Here is a 16,128-nt window from a genome sequence, read left to right as displayed (position 1 = left end):
CTCAAGGTCCCCCCCACATAGAACGTTGACAGGGAATGACATACCCAACGAGTTGGGCTTCAAGAATGATCTACAGATATCAATGCAACAAGTTGAAAATCATTCATCCAGTCTTGATTATAGGCAATCTGGTACATATATAAGTAATTCAAACCCAAGGCCAAAACAACTTCTAACTCCTTCCAATGATAATATATAACAGGTTTAACAAATTGAGGGGTATAGGTCCAAGTAGAGCGGGGTCCCAAAACAACAGGAAATGTATCTTTTCCATCACTGACGCCTTTCCTATGCAAATTATTGTTTGAGTGCAGCATGAGAGCTGTATGCAGCTGAGCCGTATCGTCATTGGGCTCGAGAAACACGCTTCGATTCGCGAGTTTCAAGTTGACTCGATGTCACTAAGTGGTAGTCAAGCGGCGCTTGAGGTCACGGACTTGGTCGAAGCAACTGGCATAATCCCGTAACTCATCTTGGAGCCGATCGGCCGCGTTGGAAGTAGATGCATTGCTCTTCAGAGAAGAGAGGGAGGTTTGAGATGATGAGGCCGATAGGATTCGAGAGGGTAGGGCATTTGCGCGAGGATTTGCTTCAGATGGCTGCGAAGGACCAGTCTCCCAGTGTGTTGATGCCTGGCTTGATCGCCGTGACATTGCATCTGATGATTCCAAGTCCAGTTCTGCTAAGCGACATGTTTGGGAGCAGTAGGGAGCTCCTAGAGTCTGTCGGTCACAGACCAGACAGAAATCCAAGGACCACTCAGTTGACATGATTGGGGGTGAAGGGACAGATTCTAAGAAGAGGGATATAGAGAATATAGAAAAAGGAAGAGAGGAGAGAGGAGAGGAGAGAGACGAAGAAGAAGAGAAGATAATAAAGCAGAAACAGTATCCACTGTCACACAGCGATCATGCCACTGGAATGGGAAGCAAATATGTAGACATGTAGGTACCGAAGTGCATTGCGGGGGAGGATCCACGTTGTGTATGGGAATTGCTGTGCTTCGGGCGCTTACAGGAAAAAAGAAAGGTACCCTGAGTGGAGGTACCTTGTACATGGGCCTCACAGCCAAGGAGTACCTAGGGCCCCGGTATCCCCATATCCCCACGGTTATGGATTTTAGTTTCTAAACTGCTGCAGGCCCCTCAAACTGGTAATTATCGTCATTCTCTCGGATCGACGGCATCAGAGCGTCTGGTGTCATCTGCTCTGATAAAAAAAGACTCAGACCCCCTTTCTGCATACACACACCAATCATAGCAGTTGATTCTAACTATCTCTCAAGTCTCAAAGTGTCGCAATGAGGGGAAGATAGACCCGGTTACTCCACTGTTCACTTCTGATTTGTTCGACATTTCGAGATAACCCAACTTTATTGCATGCCATGGTGCGAACTCCTCTTCGCTCCTGGATTCTCATGATTTGCAAGCCATCCCGCATGCTCAAATCCACTCAAATCCGCAGATCTGCGCCAATACCCGGGGACTTTTGGGATTTGGACTGTTTTTAGCTTTTTGGCCTGAGCTGTTCAGATTGTCTGCATTCTCAAGCAGTCCCCATTGCACAGAGTGGAATTCTCGTGATGCGAACTACCGACTCGGCAGAGGGATGGCGCGCTTGTTATTTCCCAGCCACAGTAGGTTCAGCCCCGGGGTCTCAGTCCGGAGATAGTGAGACAGAGGCCACGGGCTGATTCACTCGCCAGTTTTCTCACGTGGTTCAGCTGGAATGCGAACCAGCGTTGCCGGCAAGCGAGCTTCGGTTTGCATGTCCACATTCTTGTTCTCCGGCTCGGGCTCGTAAAGTCCGCTCGCTTTTTCTACAGATAACGGAAATCAGTACGGATGAGAACGTTGGGTGGAAAAGTCTAGGCTTACTGGAGGCAAGGGTAATAGCTCGTAAAACATTATCCCAGTTGGATAAGACGTAGGCAACAGCTAGAAGTAATCAGCGGCCATCCCGACCGAATCAGAGGGGGTATAACCTTCAGTGCCGTCATTCAGCGTGGAGACCTTGGTTTCCAAAGCTTGCATCTGCGTCGCCAGTGTTCCACTCAGATCGCGCAGCTGGCGTAAATTCTCTAGCTCAGCCTTCTTGGCTGCAATGCGGGCCGACAACGCCGATGATTGTTGAGAGGTCGATTGCGAGCCGGGCTGGCGAAGAGAAGACCCACCAGGCGCACCTGGAAGTATCGAAGTTGGCCTTGGGTATGCCATGGTGATAGTTGTCACTGCTGAGGTCGTAATGCCCCGCTGCCATCAACAAGAGCCCTGGAGGGTGGATGCTGAGTCATCTCACTAAGCCCGATGCGGGCAAACATCAACACGACTGTGGCATTCAACGTTTGTTTACTTTCTCCTCTGTAAACCTCCGGTATTTTGGAATCGCCCACCCTTCCAATTAGAATAGGAGTCGGCTTTTATTCACTCTACATTCACCCCGTGGCCATTGGCTTTCTCCAATTTTCGGCTCTAGGCAGTGGTCGCTGTCCTCAGCCTCCACCATGGCTCGGTTGAATGACTACGCGGCTCCGGCCGAGTCGATCGATGTCTGTGAGTGCGCATCATATCTTTGTTCGTTTGAGCTATAAATTGACGCGTGATGGTTTTTCTTTTGCCTATAGTAAAGCGTCGATTTGTGCGACAAAATCGTGAGATAGCGCGAGTTAACTCTCTGCAATCTCTTCGCATCCGCAGCCTGGAGTCTGAGGTGTCGCATTTACTGTCGGAAAATGTACTGCTTCGCAAACAGGTCATCAACCTCACCCAAGAGACGGAGAGATTGGAGGCAGCAAAAACGCTCCACGATGGGATCTACGATATAAAATCCAAGTTAGATGCCAAGTTGGCGGAACTCAGCAGCTTGGCAACGGACCTGGGCTCCTTGCCCCGCAAAATGGATAAGATGTGGGATGAACAGTCCGATCGGCCAAAAGTGGCAGAGTCAAGACTTAGAAACCAACACAGCTTGGGATATGATGATGGAAGACTCCCCGCCATTGTGGAGGACAAATATTACCCACGACGGACCTTGGAGTAAGCATCTACCCTTCGAATCTAGTTATCGGCCAATTGCTAACTTTATTTAAGGCCCCAGGAGCTTGAAAACATGGTCCACGAGGACCAGAGCATTTTTGATTCGCCGCGAGAGCCCAGTTTGATGGAGGACCACGAAGAACCAGGCAGCCAAAATTCAAGTCCCTCGCCACCGGAAACAACCTGTAATTCCCTAGTGGATGATGATTCTCCTGGAGAGCCCGAACCCGAGCCAGTACTTCCCCCAACCCTCGAGACTCGCAAGAAGAAAAAGAAGTCGACTTCGATTGCCGCCCTTGAAATGGCCACCGCAGACACAAATCAGCCTACAAGCCCGCGCAACGACCCAGAAAACCTCAAAATATCGGGCTCTAAGCGGAAGTTCTGCCCCGAAGAAGATGACCAATTATCCTCGACCATCGACATTGAAGATGATGAATTCCAATTCAGGCGACCGACTCGTAGCCCAAAGAAGCAGATGGATCCGTTCGAGCCCACCCGACGAGACCAGTCGCCCATCAAGAGTCATGTTGAGTCGCCTGTCAAGACCAATATTGAAATAACAAAAGGATCATCAAACCTTGGATCTCCTAAGCGGAAGGTCCTTGAACCGAGTATGTTCCTCTGTTCTTTGGTTTCTTTTATTATTATGAGAATTTTCACTGACGAGTTGACCAGAGAGTTCCAATTCTAACCTAGGATCCCCGAAAAAGGCTCGGGCATCTTCTGGTCGCGACTCCAAGATTCTACAAAGATCCACTAAGGGTGATGAGAACGCAAGCTCGCCTCACAAGACCAAGGTCGTCGAGAAAATCGGAGGAAAGTCTTTGAGCCAGAGACCGCGTGTTTCCAACATCGCCTCATCAAACAAGGAGAAACGCACCAGTCGCCACTCCGAACAGGAAGAACATGCCCCAAGCCTCCCAGCATTGTCACCTCACCCCAATGCCTTGAAGGCAGAGGCAGAGTCCGACAATTCCTCAGGAATTCGGCCTTCACGACGTCGCGGCGCTGTAGTAAGCTATGCAGAGCCCAATCTACGAGACAAGATGCGTCGTCCAACTAAGGAAATGATCGACGCTGTTGGTCTCGGATCGCGGAGGTCGTCAAGTTTCCAGCCAGGTCGGGATAGTTTGAACGGCGAAGACGAGAAAGACATACAACCCAGTGGCCGTTTCTCGACGAATTTTGGTTCGGTTGAGCAGAACCCAGATGTTTTCTCCCAGGATAGGTCTTCTGAGCAACTAATGGCAATGGTGTCCCGGCGAAAGCGCAAGGTATCGCCGGCTCCGAAAGACGATGTTGATTCCGGAAATCCAAACTCCGGTCTACAGAAAGAGATTGAGAATAGCATCGCAGATATCTCTGCCCAGGTGTCGCAAGATACCTCGAGTTCGAGACGACAGACTCGGCGACACTCAACGAACCCCAAGAGTACGAGCGCAAGCATGGCACAGTATGATCTTGACCTGACCGAACCACCGTCCCCTGGACAACTCGGAAATTCTCCAGAGGACGAGGCCTTATTTGGAGTAGGACCGACTGGTCCAACAGGGCGTGGTCAGCGAGTCGCGGCAAGAAGAAAAAGTATGATGGTATGAGGGTCGCCGTTGTCCTTTCCTTTTCTCTTTCTTTTTTTTTCTCTTTTTCTGGAGGAAATCAAAATTCTCTATTCCATCATGTATGTACAATCGTTATAAACCAGTCCGGGTTGGAGTTATGTTTCAGATACCCGTGCAATGCCGATCTTCAGAATTTCATGTCATTATTCATTCTCTCATTATATTGCCAAGGCCATTCGCTCCCTAAATTTGCCCAAGTGGTGTGATGCCCTTCAAGTGGCGTTGGAATCATTCCACGGACCGGGTGCAACCCAGGGAGCATCAGAAAAGGTCTTCATCCCTGCCTTCTTGATCATGCCATTTGTACTCCTGCATGTCGCCGGACAGGGGTATCTGTCCCAGGGTTGTGCAAATGCCGTAGACCCGTTGCAGCTGGGGAGCGTAAGTAAAATGTATGATTTTTGGTAATGTGCATGCGGACAAGTCGTGCGTGGTCCTCGGGGTTTCGTTGCCACCCGCCCCAGCTATCAGATTTAGGTATTCAAGGACCCCGCGAATGGGTCTTGGATGGTTTGGGCATTTTCTCATAGGCATTTGGACTTGGCTTTCGGCGCTTCGATTTCGCCGCTCCGTGATCTGAGCAACACGCATCCTCGTTTGAGTCAGGTGCGTGGTTGTGTTCACCATGAGGTTTCCGTCCTCGCCCGTGTGAGTGGCGAGCGTGATTTGCTCGTTTAGCACGGTCATCATTAGTGTCGCTGTCTGAGTCGGAGGAGCTGGAATCTGAGTCGGATTCCGAGCTGCTCTCTCCTACCGGCCGGGCTTTGTGGTAGATGCAGCATACTAAGGGCTGTTAGGGAAATCAGTTGCTTAAGTGGGGAGGCATAAAGTTTCGACGTACCTTTGGAGCTCTTCTTTCCCATGCCTTCGTTGTCAACAACATCTTCGCTCCATCTAATCCTGCGACTCGCGGAGGTTTCTTCGCGAGTGTTGGTTGGTGCTTCCTCCGCTCGCAATCTGAGGGTGGCGGGAACACCGGCCATCGATGAGTCCCGAAAAGATTCAGTAGTTGTTTGGAGCGCATTTGACATCGGTTGGCGTGTTCGAGACATTGTGCGAGAGGCGTATACAGTTGCATGAAAAGTAGGAACTTTTCCAGATGATGCAACTGATAAGGGCTCACCGCTTTACATGTCACGGGATTCAAGAGCTACATGTTATGGAATGAATTGGAATTGGAATTGGTCTTGGCTTTTTGGTCTTTTAGACCATTTGTTAAAAAACTATCTCGCCTTTCACGGGTCGAGTGCACTAGAGGATGAAACTGGTAGATCCGTTCCGTACGGTAGAGCCTTCATACACCAACCCCGAAGAGCCCGCCGCTTAGCCAGAAATAGGGTCTATGTCGCATGCCCGATAGCCAAGGAAAAGAAATAAAAAACAATAATAGATCCACACACATCTTCCCATGGGCCTCGAATTGCGCCTCGCAGCTTCCCGTGATCTAGAGCTCGTAGAGGGACCAGCCATCAAGGCCGTCATTCCTAGAAGTCAACCTCGAAGCCTGCTCATGTCCGGGAGAACCAGTAGAAGCAACGAACTCGGTGCGTAGTTCTTGGTCTAGTCATAGCTCATCCTCCTGGTCCATCTCCGATGGCTTCAAGAGACCTCCTACCTTCATGGCGCGGTCGCGCTCGGCCGTTTGGGCATCGCGCACCGCCTGTTCTCTCTCCTCGGCATAGAGATCGGCATTATCATCGGAGAACTCCTTCAGGGAAATCAAGAAATCACGGAGATGAGTCTTGAACTTGTTGAGATCATCGGTGTATTCAAACAGCCCGATGACAAACAGCTTAATTTGTCCCCTGTTGAAAAAAGTTAGTAACAATTCCGTAAGTGTCACTGATCCAGTTGTTAGAAGACTTACTCCTGAAGATTCTTGAAAGCATTCTGGAGCAGCGTTGCAATGTACTGCTGCAAGAACTCCTTGTTTGAAGTTCCGGCTGGGGCTTGATCGGGGCCATAGATCGGCTCTTGGATCTTGCCAGATTCGACGAAGAAGAACATGCGCTGCAAAAGCAGAGCCTGTGATTTAAACCCTATAAAGTTGTGAGTCTCTTGCTGAGTGTCAAAAACCAAGGGCTATACGTACCAGCCTTGTGGTCACTGTCCGTCAAGACGAAGAAAACATCCTGAAGGATCGAGACGTAGAACTGGCGGAAGAAGATACTTGAAGTTTGCAAGTCGGTTTCGGCCATGTTGTTCATCAGCTCCAGGCACATGGTCAGGCCAGTGTTCTCAACCTCTCGGTTGTCATGCTTTGATGCCCACATGCACGAGTCGATGACAAACTTGAACTGCGCAGCATCGAGCTTGAGGAGCGCCTGGAAGCAGTAAAGGTTGACCGCTTGGAGCAACTTGAAGAATTCGACTCGGTGTTCAGGGTATTCGTGGAAATCTTTGTTGATCATCTCCAGAGTACAGTTGAAAACACTATCCATGATGGCGGGAATCTTGTCCTCCATCAGATTATGAAGCTTGTGGATGATCGTCGTCATGGCATTCAGGACCTCAGCCTCTCGGGCATCAGGAACGTTGCGAGCATAATCAATCAAGACAGCCTCCATGAGTGGTGGCACCATGCTGTCGTTAACCATGGTGACGTCGTCTGACTTATCCACATAGGTATCAATGAGCTTCAAAATTTCTTTTTTGATGGTCCGAAGTCCTCGGACTCTGGGGGTTTTGGGAGCGATGGCTCCATCATTCGCGACGGCATCATTAATGAGCTGACTAGCTGCCCGGTACATATTCAACATGTCATGGTAGATCCGGCCGATCTGGGAATAGAAGTAGGTGCCAATTGAGGAACAGGCTGCGACATTCGTCTTCATGATGTTTCCAACGATCTTGATGGTGTTGCCATCCTGGAGGATTGCCGGGTTTTGGTTGGCTTCTGCAATAATCTGGTCCCAGGCGGAATTGGGAAGGGCCATCAAGTTCTCAGTCAGCCGGTCCTGGAGTGTCTTTTGACCTTGAGCAGAGATCATGTAGCCACAGGCTTCGTAGAAAGTGTGGATCTGCTGAGGCGAAAGGTCCATGGTGATCTTCCGCATGTTCCGAACAATCTCCTCAATAAAGGGTTCGCTCTCGCCCGGCTGAAGGGCCACGAAATGACGTCTGCATTTGTTGGCAATCTTGATGAAGGTATCGCAGGCCATATCTTGGACACCTGTATGTGGGTCAGTTAGGGAATCTTGAAAATATGGGGGATATCGAGCAACCTACCTTCGTGCGTCTCATGCATAAATTCGAAAAGCTTGTTAACGACAGTCTTCAAGAACTTCCAGTGAGCCTTCAGGAAACGTGGGTATTGTCCCACAATGTACATGATGTTACTAGCCACCACAGCTTTGTTGTCCTTTCCACGCTTCTGTTCTGTGAGGCCAAGAAGGTCCTTTATGACAGTGACCAGGAAACGTTTTTCGGTTTCTTCATTCATGGCGCCGGAGATGGAACCAATGGCCCAGCAGAGGGTGTTGCAGTTTACCCACGACCATTCGGTTCCATCGACCTGCTTTGCCAGTTTCTCGATCATGATGGTCTCAGTGTCGACCACGTCAAGGTGAGTCAGGTAAACCAAGCACTCGCGTATCGTCTTGTAAAGCTGGATGGTATCGCTCTCCTTGACAAATTCACGGACAATTTCACCTTCATCGTTTTCAACAACTAGGACCTCCTCCGGGCGGACCATCTTCTCGATCATCACAGTGCGGAGGTTGGATAGCACAGTCTCGTACTTGTGCTTACGCAGAGGGTAATTCGCTAGGGTATTGGGGTTGGGCGCACCGCCATTGGCCAGGCCGCTGACGCTCATCGAAACTAGCGGGTTGATGTCGGTGATGGGAAGCTGCTGCATCTCTTCGTAGAGCTCTTGCACCAGCCGAGTCCAGTAATCCAAACAGATCTTGAAAACTTCCCGGTCGTCAATCTGGCTGACGCGAATGAGGTAGAAGTGCGCATGTGTAAGATAATCCTGGTTCGGCAACTTCTCAATGAGCTAGATTCAAGAAGGGATATGTTAGCAGTGCTCTCTAAAAACCAGGGTTCCCACGTACATCCAGATGAGCACTAAAGAAGCTCGAGAGGAACAGAGCCAGGTTTGATACAAACTCTTGGTCTCTTCCATTGCTCATAGCATATGTCTCCTTCAAATCCATGGACAGAGGAATGACGTTGGACACGGTGGTGAGTGTCTCGGTGAACATGTGCACCAATCGTTCGTCATAGTTGTAAGGAGTTCCAATTTGCAGTCCACCAATCTCCGTCAGACACTTGAGGGTCACATTTCGGAAATCAGGCTCACCGAGGAATCGGGTGAGGAGAGTGTTGATGATGGGCGTTTCAAAAATGTAGCCCAACGGGATCCAGTTGAGGAAGCGGAGGAGAGTTTCGAGAGTCGCCTTGACTAAGCTGGGTTGGTTCGCGGTGTTTAAGACTTCAGAACACAGTTGGAAGATGGAAGCAAACTCAGAGGTCATGGATGTTTTCAGATTCCGTGCTTTAACAGAAGTCATTTGATCTTGCGAAAAGTCAAAGACCTCTTCCGACAGCAACCGCAGAATAGTCATATTGTTTTCGCAAATCGAGAGGCTGGCGTGGCAAGAGGAAATGATCTCGTTGATAAAGTTCGGCCAGTTGTGCGGCCATTCCTGTTTCAAAATCGAGACAAGGACCAGATTAAGCTTGTTCAACAAGGGCCGCTCCGCGTGTAGCTTCTCCTCCGAATCGGAGTTTTCGATGATGAACCGGACGATGAAATTGCGGATACCTGGAGACAATCTTGGTTAGGACCAGACGGAAGCAAAGTGATTGTGGCTCTTACCTTGGCATTGGTCTCTTGGAAGAACCTTCCATCGGGTCATAATCACATCGTCAAGGACTTGAAGCGCAATGTCTATCAGGGTCAGCAGGGCTCTGGCCTTCGATCAGTACCAGTGGGGGTATTTTAAGTTCAAAACACACATTTAGTTTGAAGATATGATGCTTCTTGGAGAATGTTGCCCACGGTAACCCAGGCATCGGGATTTTGCTTGAACTGCAAAACAAGATTCCAGATCAGTCTTTGATACGAGTGGGGAGGGAGGGAGGGAGTCACTCTTACTTCAGTCAAGGTCTGCTGGGCTTGTTTTTGCTAGCCGTGATCAAGGATATCAGTATTGGAATGGAATTGCAGAACCCAGAACCCAGAACCAGGCGATGTGGGATGTGAGGGGTCTGACGTAGATCACTTACCAGGTCACCTTTGCCTTCAAACAAGGCACGGACGGTGTTGTCCAGCTCTTGCACCGAAATCGACATCCCGCAGACTGGCGAACTCGCCACGATATGTTCAAGAGTCAAAAGAGATAAGGAACCGCCTGGACAGTGGAGGTGCCAGGACGGCTGCAGAGGCTAAGGGGATTGGGGGTGGGGTAAAGTCCTGAGGGGTTGTACCTCTCTCGAAAGTCAGGAGATGATTGGGCAGAGTCTAGACTCGCGGCTTACTGGAGAGCAACAAAAGCCCAAGAAATTGAGGGGAGAAAAACAAAGCTATCAGAGACTCTGGCGGTGAGTTGATGTTGGGCCCAAGGTTAGTCAGCTGAGCTCTGGCGCGGTTCAGCGGTTCAGCGGTTCCGCCAGGCGGTTCCACGGTACGCCGGGACGCACATCCGCCACACATCCGCGGTGTTTGACGCTTCCACTTTGCATATATCCAGGGTGATTGATGTTTCTTTACTTTAGTTTACTTTCTTTCTCACCATTTACCATCTTACTACCTAGTATCCATTCTTCCTTTGTCTCCTAACTGTCATCAAGGCTGAAAGCATCCGTGCCCTAGTGATTTTAGTTTCCCGGTCCTAGCGCAGCGGCACGCTGCAGTCATCATTTTTTCCGAGATGGGCGCCAGATCCGACCGTGGAAACGCGGGCCTTATTATAAGTAGTGACAAGAGTCAGGAGGGAAGTGAGTACCATTCCGAATTATATATATTCCATCTATCATGACTTCCGAGTGATCTCAACCCATTCCATGGGTCACCACTAAGCGAAGCATAACCGCCCTGCCGACACAGGCGCGGCAGAATTTGTCATGCACCCGGGACGGTGGGAACGCGCGCGCATCTCCAATGGAAAAGCGCCTGGAGTCGCTGGGACGAGGGAATTGGATGTCTCAGACCCGCGCCTCACCTGGACACGGTTGATCAGCCTTCCGATTGGTCTCGCTCGTGACGCCGTCATTGCCGATCGCGCGCCAACTTCCCCTTTCTCTTTGGGGATTACTCTATAGTACTTTTCTTTCTATAGGTCCCCTTATTAGTCTCTCTCCCCCCCCCTCCTCCCTTTCAGCGTGTTTTTCCCTTTTCTTTCCCTTTTTCTCTTTGATCTCATAATCTGCCCGATCTCGCCCCACTCTTAACTTGCCGCGCTCTAAGTATCTATGAGACTTTAACTCTTTCTTTTCTTTTTTTCCTTTTTTTCTATGGGGAATTGTTTAGCCTTTCTTTCTAAAATTTGAGCCTTGGTATATCTGTCTATTCAGATGACGGCCCTTGCAGCTGCACCCGTGATGAATGGCCACGATTCCGGTACTGAAACAGGGACGGAACATAGCCCATCCCGCTTTACTGCAGTCAATGGCAGAGAGCCTGTGATCGGCGGGAATCCCGGAGAACGTGGTCTTCAAGAAAAGACCAATACGGATCGGCGAGAGAACCGGGGAGTAAAAGATCCTGATGAAAGGTTGTCCCAGAGATCCTCGCCTCCGGTATCCAGCAAGAATAAGAGAAAAAGATCAGAATCACGAGATCAAGAATCCTCAAACCACGAGGGAGATTCTTCCAGAAGTCCTGGGAATCGTCCTGAAATCCAATCCAACCCTACGATGCCAGGATCGGTATCAGAGGAACGGGGCAATCAATCAGCAACGCCTTCGCATCGGTCCGAAGGCAATGATGCGGGCCAGACATCAGCCAACAGTCCTTGGTCAGAATATGATTCTCAGCTGATCACTCAAGCACAACGAGCCCAACAGATTGATGCCTCAGATGCCCATTTGGCGGATGCTCTGCAACGGGAGGCAAGCCATGAGAGGCCCGGTGTAAATCGCTCTACGCCGGGCGCTCAGGCTTCGTCTCCCGGATATGCGCCAGAACGGCATGGGGCTATGCAGGTGGCTCCAAAAAGGAAGCGGGTATTTAGTAACCGAACAAAGACAGGCTGCATGACCTGCCGCCGCAGAAAGAAGAAATGCGACGAGCAACATCCGGCATGTAAGTCGATCCCCAGTGGTTCTGGTGCCTCTGGCAATCCACATTAGGCAAGGAGCGACATTAATGATGTATTGTAGGCAACAACTGTCTTCGTGGCGGTTTTTTGTGTGAAGGATACTCTTCAAGGAGCACCTGGCAAAAGCCATCCAGCACAAAAACACCTATTCCGTTGCAATCCAAAGAAGGGTACCCAGACATAAATGGTCCGTATGTGCAGGAAACCACTCGACACCATGATCGACAGCCTGCCCTGGAGCATATGGAGGCGACCAAAATTCGGCCCCTGGTAGTCGAAGATAACGATCGTCCTGTGCCACAGTACAACTCGAACAACACAGGATCTAGTCATGGGTGGTCAAAACAAGGCTGGCCAGGTGCTGGCCATCCGCCTTATGTATCCGAACCGATGGCAAAGCCCGATTATCGGGAAGTTCCATCCATCCATGAACTAACGCGAGAGGGACGATCCAAACCCGACTACCCCGTAGTCCCATCCATTCGGGACATAGGTCACGGATCTCATCCGAAATCCAATTTGCCTATATTCCAGAGTGTGGAGCAACGGACCTTGCCCGTTGCGTCGGTGGATACGAACAGCCCGCAGGTGCAAGCCCGCATGGCACTCAGCATAGAGCAACAGTTGTCTGCTGATACCGAGAAGGATAAGATGATCCGAGGTGACCTCTATCGACCATTCGATGTTCATCTCGTAGAGGACCGGGACCGTTGTCGAGGCGCACTGTGGAGATTCAACAATGCCTGCAATCCACTCACCGGAGTCAGCACAAAAGAGCAAAACCGATTGCTAAAGGAACTGATTGTACCCCCAGCAAGTTCCTTTGTCAATTCACCTGGGGTCGGTGAATTTCGATCCGTCGGGTCCATTAGCCAAGGAGTGGTGGTTGAGGCACCTTTTACCTGCCATTATGGATACAATATTCATATTGAAGAGAATGTCATGATCTCAGAGAATTGCCTGTTTGTGGATGACTGTGGCATCCGCATCGGTTGTCACACCTGGATAGGCCCCGATGTCAAAATACTTACTTCGACGGCTTCTCCTAACATGCAGGAGCGCAAGGGCTCGCAGATTCGGTATCAAGGCCGCCAAGTCATTATCGAACAGGAGTGCTATCTCGGCGCTGGGTGCATCATCTATCCGGGTGTCCGCCTTGAACGTGGTGCTTATGTGGCCCCGGGAGAGGTTGTCAGGACAAATGTTGCGGCTTACACGCATCAGGGATTGAAACCCAACTTGATGTGAATGAAGTTATGTGTAATTGTATGTGTGGAGGCCAGGACAGGCTATACCAACCCTGGAGGTCATGAGCCGACGAACAGAGTTATGATTTGAGGCCTTTTTTCCCTTTTCCCTTTTCTTTTTTGGTTTTATTTCTACGATATCCACTGTCGCTAACGAATGGCTTCCTTGTATTTATTAGCGCTATTTCTTTGGCGAGCCCGGTGTCGTCTTGCAGTACATACACAAAGCTTCTGCATGGTCTTCCATATCTTGATTCTGATATTTAGTATTCCAAAGCAAGTCTAGTGCCCTCCAGGGCTACTTTCCCACAATTTCCTTTTACAGAATAGAAAACTCCACGTCTTAAATATAAGAAATGACATTCTTAGGGGTAATTATTAAATATCAAGAATGGAAAAGTCATGTCACATAAGGGGAATCCCTCTAACCAAGGGTAGAAATGCAGTCATCATAATCACAAGTAGACCCCGAGGCCCAACAATTGCACTTTTGAGACACAAATAAAGGAAGAAACCCAACATCTAGAGCCAATCGAGAAACTCTGGAACAAAATAACTGATGACGATACCAGCTCCCGCTCTCAAGATGCCTTCGGTGCTTTCAAAGGCCATATCTTTCAGGTTAAACACACCAGCCTTGGCAGCAGCGTGGATCATTGCAAATTCGCCACTGACCTGGTAGGCGGCTACTGGAAGATCCTTTGCCAAGTCTTTGGCATCCCGGATGATATCCAGGTAACTGCTGGCTGGCTTGACCATGATGATATCAGCACCCTCAGCCATGTCTCTTTGGATGGCACGGCGGGCGAGGCCACGACCACCTGGGGGCAGTTGATAGCAGCGACGATCTCCGAATGAGGGGCATGAGCCCGCCGCATCGCGGAACGGGCCATATAGACACCCACTGAATTTGGCACTGTAGGACATCAAGAGCACGCGGTGTGCCACACCGGCTTCAATTAACTTCAACTTGATGGCGCGGATTCTTCCATCATTCATGTCAGAGGGCGCCACACAGTGAGCTCCTGCTGCGGCATATGCAATGGCCACATCAGAGATCCGGTCAACAGACTGCGCATTGTCCAAGGTGCCATCTTCCCGAAGAATGCCGCAGTGGCCGTGTGATGTATACTCGCAGAGGCATACATCAGTAGTGATGTAGAGTTGAGGGAAACGGGATCGCAGCAATCGAATGGATTGAATCACAGGACCATCGGGATCATCCGCGGCGGTTCCGAGCGCATCTTTAGCCGACGGCTGGAGAGGAACTCCAAACAACATCACCGATCGCAGACCCTTCCGCACTAGAGGGATAAGGAAAGGGACTAGGCGGTTAATTCCACGGCGGTATTGATTGGGCAATGATGGAATTGGAGTCTCCTCGTCAGGATTGTCTGTGATGAACAACGGATAAATGAGCATGTCCTAGAGAGGTTAACGGCTGTCGGTGCGACCTAGGTTCCAGCATCGAGAACAAACCTTGGTCAATTGTCTCTCGGCCTGCCATGCCCTGGTCAATGGATGGCTATATCCCGAATGCAGCTGGCTGGACACTTCGCCGGAGATGCTCACGCTTGTAGCGGCAGTACTTGTGTACGACCGTGCGGTCGCATGAGATCGGGCATGAGAGATTTGTGAACTGCCATCGTCGACACGAGCATCACGGAAAGCAATGTCGGATACCAAATTAGAAAACGACATTATGAGTTGAGGAAGAATGTGGAGGGAAAGTGGAATTGAGGAGGATAAGGTGAATACGGATCAATCTGATTGGCTTCAGGGCTTGACTCAGCGACGCCACGCCTACCAAGGAGCCGAATACCCGTTGCACGTGACGTGACAGTCTACGAGGTTATATATATTTACTGTTCAGTTCATAGTCATTAGACTGCAACGAGCGGAATCTTCAAGGCTAGTAAAGGCACCCACAATGAACAACTCAGCTTTGAAAATGGCTTTAAAAAACAGACAATATATACGTTAGCGCTGTAGAGGCTCATGTGGGTCTAATTTAGCGCCGGCGCCTAACACTATCCACAAGCGCGCTGAACTGTTTTACTTGGTCTCTGTAGATGGGGGCTATTTTGCGATGACCCTTCGACTCCCTGCTGCGAGATGATTCCTTGGTCGCTTTTAGCGATACTACTGTGAGACCACGCAGTCTCTAGGTTTGGGTGGGTAAGCGAGGTGGATGGCCCAGTTACGCGTGTAGTACAATAGGGACTGAACGCCGGCCCGTTCCACGGTCCAGCGGGAAATGCTTATATACAGACTGGCCCATTCGTGGGCGGTGAGGTCCTGGATCATCCTTTTACAGTACGTCCTGAGGCAGCTATCAGTGCCTCAGGTGTCGCCGACCTCCTCAGCCAGGCAGTGGTCCTGACAGGCATATAGTTCCCCTTTATGGTTCCCCACTTCAATATATTATAATAGCGTCTACTGTAGCGTTATCCAAGCCACTCCTTATGTCGCGTAATAAGCGTTTATTCCTAATCCTAGGACTAATATTAAAAGATATCTACAAGACTCATATTAAAGCGTAAAAGTAAGAGCCTTTAAGAAAGTAGGATATGTACAGATAAAAACATTAAGAATGCTATAAAATAGTATTATATAAACTAGAGATTAGATTCTCCTAGGCTAGAGATATTTTACTGATTAGTGAGCCTACTATATTCTTTCACTCCTATATTATCCCTTATTATATTATATCGTTTATATATTTACACTAGATAAATATTTTAGAGGGTTATAGACCTTATACTAGTAATAAGGAACTAGAGTATAAGAATAAAGAAATATATAACCACTAGTATAAAAAGGCACTTAGGTATATAGAGTATCTAGTTAAGTAGAAAGGATATAATAAATCTAAGACTAAATAAGAATGAAAATTAGAGCTATAGTAGACTAAAGTGGTATAAATCTTTAAGAATAATTTTATACGCTAGATTTA

At 49.3% G+C, this 16,128-nt stretch overlaps 7 protein-coding genes across 7 annotated transcripts; 2 read left to right on the top strand and 5 right to left on the bottom strand.

Annotated features, from left to right (window-relative positions):
- Positions 1-401: 401 nt before the first annotated feature.
- Positions 402-770, bottom strand: PENARI_c035G12163 (uncharacterized protein; the record flags this gene model as incomplete). Its single annotated transcript, XM_022636834.1, has 1 exon — positions 402-770. The coding sequence occupies one exon, from the start codon at positions 768-770 to the stop codon at positions 402-404; it is 369 nt and encodes a 122-aa protein (XP_022483361.1).
- A 924-nt stretch (positions 771-1,694) lies between these two features.
- Positions 1,695-2,216, bottom strand: PENARI_c035G05034 (DASH complex subunit DAD2; the record flags this gene model as incomplete). The annotated part of the gene is made up of 3 exons (XM_022636783.1): positions 1,695-1,819; positions 1,878-1,937; positions 1,985-2,216. The coding sequence occupies 3 exons, from the start codon at positions 2,214-2,216 to the stop codon at positions 1,695-1,697; spliced, it is 417 nt and encodes a 138-aa protein (XP_022483366.1).
- A 287-nt stretch (positions 2,217-2,503) lies between these two features.
- On the top strand, positions 2,504-4,636 carry PENARI_c035G09820 (shugoshin family protein; the record flags this gene model as incomplete). The annotated part of the gene is made up of 4 exons (XM_022636818.1): positions 2,504-2,552; positions 2,624-3,035; positions 3,090-3,649; positions 3,714-4,636. The coding sequence occupies 4 exons, from the start codon at positions 2,504-2,506 to the stop codon at positions 4,634-4,636; spliced, it is 1,944 nt and encodes a 647-aa protein (XP_022483386.1).
- A 282-nt stretch (positions 4,637-4,918) lies between these two features.
- PENARI_c035G00209 (PPP1R11/YPI1 family protein) lies at positions 4,919-5,709 on the bottom strand (the record flags this gene model as incomplete). The annotated part of the gene is made up of 3 exons (XM_022636755.1): positions 4,919-5,355; positions 5,412-5,447; positions 5,499-5,709. The coding sequence occupies 3 exons, from the start codon at positions 5,707-5,709 to the stop codon at positions 4,919-4,921; spliced, it is 684 nt and encodes a 227-aa protein (XP_022483329.1).
- A 512-nt stretch (positions 5,710-6,221) lies between these two features.
- PENARI_c035G00189 (exportin CRM1) lies at positions 6,222-9,958 on the bottom strand (the record flags this gene model as incomplete). Its single annotated transcript, XM_022636754.1, has 9 exons — positions 6,222-6,462; positions 6,525-6,696; positions 6,750-7,829; positions 7,886-8,657; positions 8,716-9,428; positions 9,483-9,554; positions 9,623-9,695; positions 9,762-9,791; positions 9,893-9,958. The coding sequence occupies 9 exons, from the start codon at positions 9,956-9,958 to the stop codon at positions 6,222-6,224; spliced, it is 3,219 nt and encodes a 1,072-aa protein (XP_022483317.1).
- Positions 9,959-11,179: 1,221 nt separating this feature from the next.
- PENARI_c035G05876 (uncharacterized protein) lies at positions 11,180-13,173 on the top strand (the record flags this gene model as incomplete). Its single annotated transcript, XM_022636791.1, has 2 exons — positions 11,180-11,909; positions 11,987-13,173. The coding sequence occupies 2 exons, from the start codon at positions 11,180-11,182 to the stop codon at positions 13,171-13,173; spliced, it is 1,917 nt and encodes a 638-aa protein (XP_022483369.1).
- A 521-nt stretch (positions 13,174-13,694) lies between these two features.
- Positions 13,695-14,873, bottom strand: PENARI_c035G08979 (porphobilinogen synthase HEM2; the record flags this gene model as incomplete). Its single annotated transcript, XM_022636813.1, has 2 exons — positions 13,695-14,597; positions 14,652-14,873. 2 exons carry the CDS (start codon positions 14,871-14,873, stop codon positions 13,695-13,697), a joined length of 1,125 nt encoding a protein of 374 aa, XP_022483356.1.
- Between the last annotated feature and the right edge of the window lie 1,255 nt (positions 14,874-16,128).

The sequence above is a fragment of the Penicillium arizonense genome (assembly GCF_001773325.1).
Source record: "Penicillium arizonense strain CBS 141311 chromosome Unknown PENARI_contig035, whole genome shotgun sequence".
Taxonomy (NCBI): Eukaryota; Fungi; Ascomycota; class Eurotiomycetes; order Eurotiales; family Aspergillaceae; genus Penicillium; species Penicillium arizonense.
The sequence above is the reverse complement of the archived record's forward strand: the minus strand, read 5'-3'. Positions and strand labels throughout refer to the sequence as shown.